General features: G+C 57.9%; 1 protein-coding gene across 1 annotated transcript in view; it reads left to right on the top strand.

The window, feature by feature from the left end:
• The first annotated feature begins 793 nt into the window (after positions 1-793).
• Positions 794-4,384, top strand: part of SLBP (stem-loop binding protein) — a 9,562-nt gene continuing 5,971 nt past the window's right edge. The window contains exons 1-4 of the mRNA XM_011374685.2: positions 794-909; positions 3,071-3,130; positions 3,427-3,564; positions 4,187-4,336. Coding sequence (XP_011372987.2) covers positions 878-909; positions 3,071-3,130; positions 3,427-3,564; positions 4,187-4,336 — 380 coding nt within the window. The 5' untranslated portion in view covers positions 794-877. The remainder of the gene's footprint in view (positions 910-3,070; positions 3,131-3,426; positions 3,565-4,186; positions 4,337-4,384) is intronic.

The following is a 4,384-nucleotide window of genomic DNA, read 5'->3' as shown; positions in this document are numbered from 1 at the left end:
GAGAACGGGAGGTTGCTCGCTGTCGCAGCTGACATCTGTCTAGTTTTGATACAGCGGTGATGGCCGACGGAGAATTGAGGAAGTGTGAAAGTGTACGTTCACGTCTAATCTGTGAGGCGCAGACGTACCAGTCATTCTAACTGCCAGAGTCCTTGGCACCAAGCCTTGTGTCACGTTGCCTGGTCTCGGCTGAAGGTCTCCTCGAGTTCTAGGTGCGGCTGAGCCAGATTAAGTTGAACCCGACCCGAGGGTGCCCGCCCCAGTCGCCCAAGTCCTGCTACGGCAGGGACTCCGCCGTACAGCCTTACACGCTCAGTTTTGATGACAACGTGACATGTCCTGAGTCGTGACTTGCGTGCATCTAAGAGTGAACAGGAGTCCTTGTCTATTAGGCGCCTTCCAGTGCGCCAGTCACTCTGCTTAGCGTTCAGTGTATTTGAAACCTTTTGAAGTCCTGAAAAAAAAAATCGCCTGTCGTTTTGCAAATAACAGAGCAGGTCGTGTTAAACGCGTTTCTCAGAGCCGAGGGTGGCCCTTGGCTTTATCGGCCTTTCCCCCCAGCGGACTTTGTCCCCGTGGTCTCGCCAGGCTCTCACGCCGGGTGCACAGCGAAGCTGCCTGAACGAAGCCCGGACGGGCTGTAAACGAGCCGCCCAAGCTCTGAGCCAGGAGGTTGTGGGGCAGGGAAGACCCGGGCCCACTCCCTCGGCACCGTCCAGACCACCTCTGTGCACTTCCCGAGGTCCCGTGTGCGAGGACACCGCGCTCGTGCCAGGGTCCAAGCGCACCTTCTCCCGATTGCAGCTTCACCACGCCCGAAGGCCCGAAGCCCCGCTCCCGATGTGCGGACTGGGCGAGCGCGGTCGAGGAGGATGAGATGCGGAGCCGCGTTAACAAGGAAATCGCCAGGTAGGCGTCCGGGCCGCTCGGGACGGGGACCCTGCTGTTGTGACGCCGTGTCAAGTTTGGGGCATGCTTGGGGCGGTGGTTCACGCGAGCCTGGCCCCAGGCCTGTGGCTGCCGGGGTCCGCCGTGTCTCAAGTGCTCCGGGTGAGGGTGCTCACTGCGTCCGAGGATGTGTGCCGGGGCTGGCTCCTCCACGTCGGGGGCGGCCTGCTGAATTGCGGGCGACACTGACCACCGCGATTTGCTCTCGCCTGGCACACTTGGTGCCGCTCCCGGCAGAGCCACGGACATGCTCTCTTCACGTAGGGAGTACATACCTGGCACCGGGCTCAGGTGACACCTGGAGATGGCCAGAGCGCAGGGAGGGGTCCCTAACTTGGAGGCCGCGACCCCCGTGCAGTTGTTCCCAGAGCCGTGTGTATCAGCCGCCTCTCCCTGGACTCGCGGTTCGGGTGCTGCCTTCCTGGGTGACACCCTCCCTGGTGTTGTGGGCCTTGCTGCCTCAGGCGTGTGCCACCTGGCCTGTCCAGCCGGTTGGACTCGGGTTCAAATGTGGTGGCTGGGCTCAGAGTCAGTCGAAGTATGTTGAACCGAGTCTGTCGGTTCTCCATTCCGATGACGGAGTGTCCTGGGTGTCGGCGGGGAGGCAGGGCCAGCCTGCCACCCGCCGCTGCCGTGCTGGCCGGGGTTTGTCGCTGCCTCCTTTGGAAAGGCATGGCACACACGGGGCGGATCGTGCTCGTCCAGGGGCCACTTCGTTTCTTTGAGGCTTCAGGAGGCGTGTGGGGTGTGCAGCCTGTGCCCGGGATTGGAAGACACGGCCCATGCTCTGCGCGAGCCGTCTGCTCAGATCGGTCTCAATTCAGTCATCTGTGAAGTTAGAGTCTTTGACCGGATCCGTGCGGTTTCTCTTTTCTGCCCCCAAGGCTTACACCAGCTCCTGCCCCGTACCTGTGTCCACCCCTCGCTGGGGACCGTCCGCAGCCCTTGCCCTGTGCAGGGAGACCCTGTCCGTCTCAGCCCTCCTGCTGGTGGACCCCTCTGTGTTCCTCGGCTGTCCCACAGGCCCATCTCTGAAATGGTCCTCGTTTGCCAGACAGGCCTGCTCTGTGTGTGGCCACTGTGCTGACCACACCCTTTCTGAGGGAAAGCTGCTCAGTCACGCCCAGGTGGTGCGACCTGCGGGGATGCCGATGGTGGCGGTCTGCCGTACTCTGCCAGGAAGCGCTGAGAATCCAGCTCGCTCCGCTGCAAGGAGGACGCACACTGCACTCCAGCTGTCTGGGAATTTGAAAACGGGTTTTAGTTACACCTGCGGCTGCTCTTTTCAAGGGGTCCTGGAAAAAATGAAGTCTTACAGAAAATGATTTGAGGGACTAGTCCCGGTGATCACAGCGTGCTCCATAATCGGTGTCCTGGACACACAGGAGATGAATTAGTTGCCCACCTCCCGGTGTCTGAGACTGCACGGGACGCCACGGCAAACTTGGGGTCAGGGGCGAGGATTTTAGATTTCAGAAGGAGACGCAGTGGTTCCGAGCATCCTGACACGTGTGTGAACTCCCAGAGGTGGTTCCTCGTTTCTGTGCCTGCGTTTCGCTTCTTTCCGGGACATCCCTTTGCAAAGCCGGGTCTTGGTCGCTGCGGTGACGGGAAGCAGATGGCTTGTGAAGTTGTCCCCGGTCAGGGCTGGTGGTCAGCCTCCTCCGACCCAGAGAGCGGGGCAGGCACACCGCCCCTTCGCTGCTAATTGTGGGATGAGAAATAACCCTTTATTTTAGCCTAGGTTTGTTTGAAGGCGACAGAGTGTGGGGATGTAAATGTCTAAGCGCGGACCTCACTGCTGGATTTGGAGCTGGGGCTGTGGGCTTTCTTTGGCCTAGAGAAACCTGCATTATGAGCTGTGCTGCCCGCGGACACAGGGTCAGGGACACAGGGCTCAGCCCGATGCCCTGAGCACCTCACCGCTCTCGGCAGGTAGCTTTTGTCTTACAGAGAAGGCGCCTGAGGGAGGTGGAAAATAAGAGAAACCACATGCTCTCACCCCGCTCCATTTGTGTGACCCCGCTCAGGAAGAGGGCTCTGCGTCCCGTGTTACCTTTTAGTTCTGCGGGCGTTGACTCTTCTACCTTTTTTAAAACAGCAACGTTTATTTTGCTCCTAGATATAAAAGAAAACTCCTCATAAACGACTTTGGAAGAGAGAGAAAATCATCATCAGGAAGGTAATGCCACGTAAATGTTTCTTTTCTAATTGGATAGACCTGTAATTTATTAATGGAAAAAGTCGTGGACGCGATGCCGATTGTCTCGCTAGCACTTCCGGATTAGTCCGTTGCTCACTGACAGACCGTGCGTCTGCTGTGCACTCAGCTGCCCCACCCGTAGCACGGTTCCGGCCTGCCCGGGGTGGGTAGGGTTTGGAGCCCAGAGGACAGAAGCCCTTGGTCTTGTGTGTCTGTTTCCCGCACGGCGATCTTAGCCGCGAGGCTCGTTGTGTTGTTGATTTTGGTTTCTTCAGTTCTGACTCGAAGGAGTCTGCGTCTGCAGTGCCCGCCGACCTGGAGACGGACGAGGGCGTCCTGATGAGGAGGCAGAAGCAGATCAGCTACGGGAAGAACACCCTCGCCTACGACCGCTACATCAAAGCCGTCCCGAGGTCGTCTCGCCCCTTCGGGATGCCCCCACCCAGTCACAGTGACAGTCCGGTCGGAAGGACCGCGTAGATGGCAGACCCGAGTCTAGGAATAGGTCACTTACTACGAACTATTAGTGACTTTCAGGCGCTTATAGAAATAAGAGTGACTTGGTGACTAAAGAATCGAGGACAGGACGATTTAAAAAATAACACTTTCACTGTTTAGAATATTGGACGACGTTTCATTTTCCAGGACCCAGCAGTCTTCGTGTGTGAAGTTTATTAAAATACACGATGGGGAAGGTGCGGTTTTAACTCGTAGATTGTAGAGACCTGACTGGGGACAAAAACGTGCAGTGCCCCGTGTGGTCCAGGCCGCGTGCTCTTGCCCCCCTGCCCCCGCACGGGGACACCGGGGGCTCTAGGTAGCGTGTCACGTTGCAGGACTGAGATGCGGGTGTACTTTCCCGCAGCACAGACCGCAGAGGAGCAGGGAGTCGTGTGTGCTTCCCCTCCGTCACGGCCCATCTTGCAGACTGTCAGGCGACCTGTGCTTTGTAGAGAATGGTAATCTCAGAGCGCTTGACCTTCAGGCTGTGCAGACGTGTGTGGTGTGTGCTAGGGTAATGTCCCTCTCCTGCAGACACCTTCGACAACCTGGCATTCATCCCAAGACCCCCAACAAATTCAAGAAGTACAGCCGACGGTCGTGGGACCAGCAGATCAAACTCTGGAAGGTGGCTCTGCATTTTTGGGATCCTCCAGCTGAAGAAGGATGTGATTTCCAAGAAATGTATGTCTGAACTCGCTGTGTCCCTTGTGTGGCAGGCGGGTCATCATG

This window comes from Pteropus vampyrus, unplaced genomic scaffold (assembly GCF_000151845.1).
Source record: "Pteropus vampyrus isolate Shadow unplaced genomic scaffold, Pvam_2.0 Scaffold253, whole genome shotgun sequence".
Lineage (NCBI taxonomy): Eukaryota > Metazoa > Chordata > Mammalia > Chiroptera > Pteropodidae > Pteropus > Pteropus vampyrus.
This window is presented reverse-complemented; position numbering and strand designations above follow the sequence as displayed.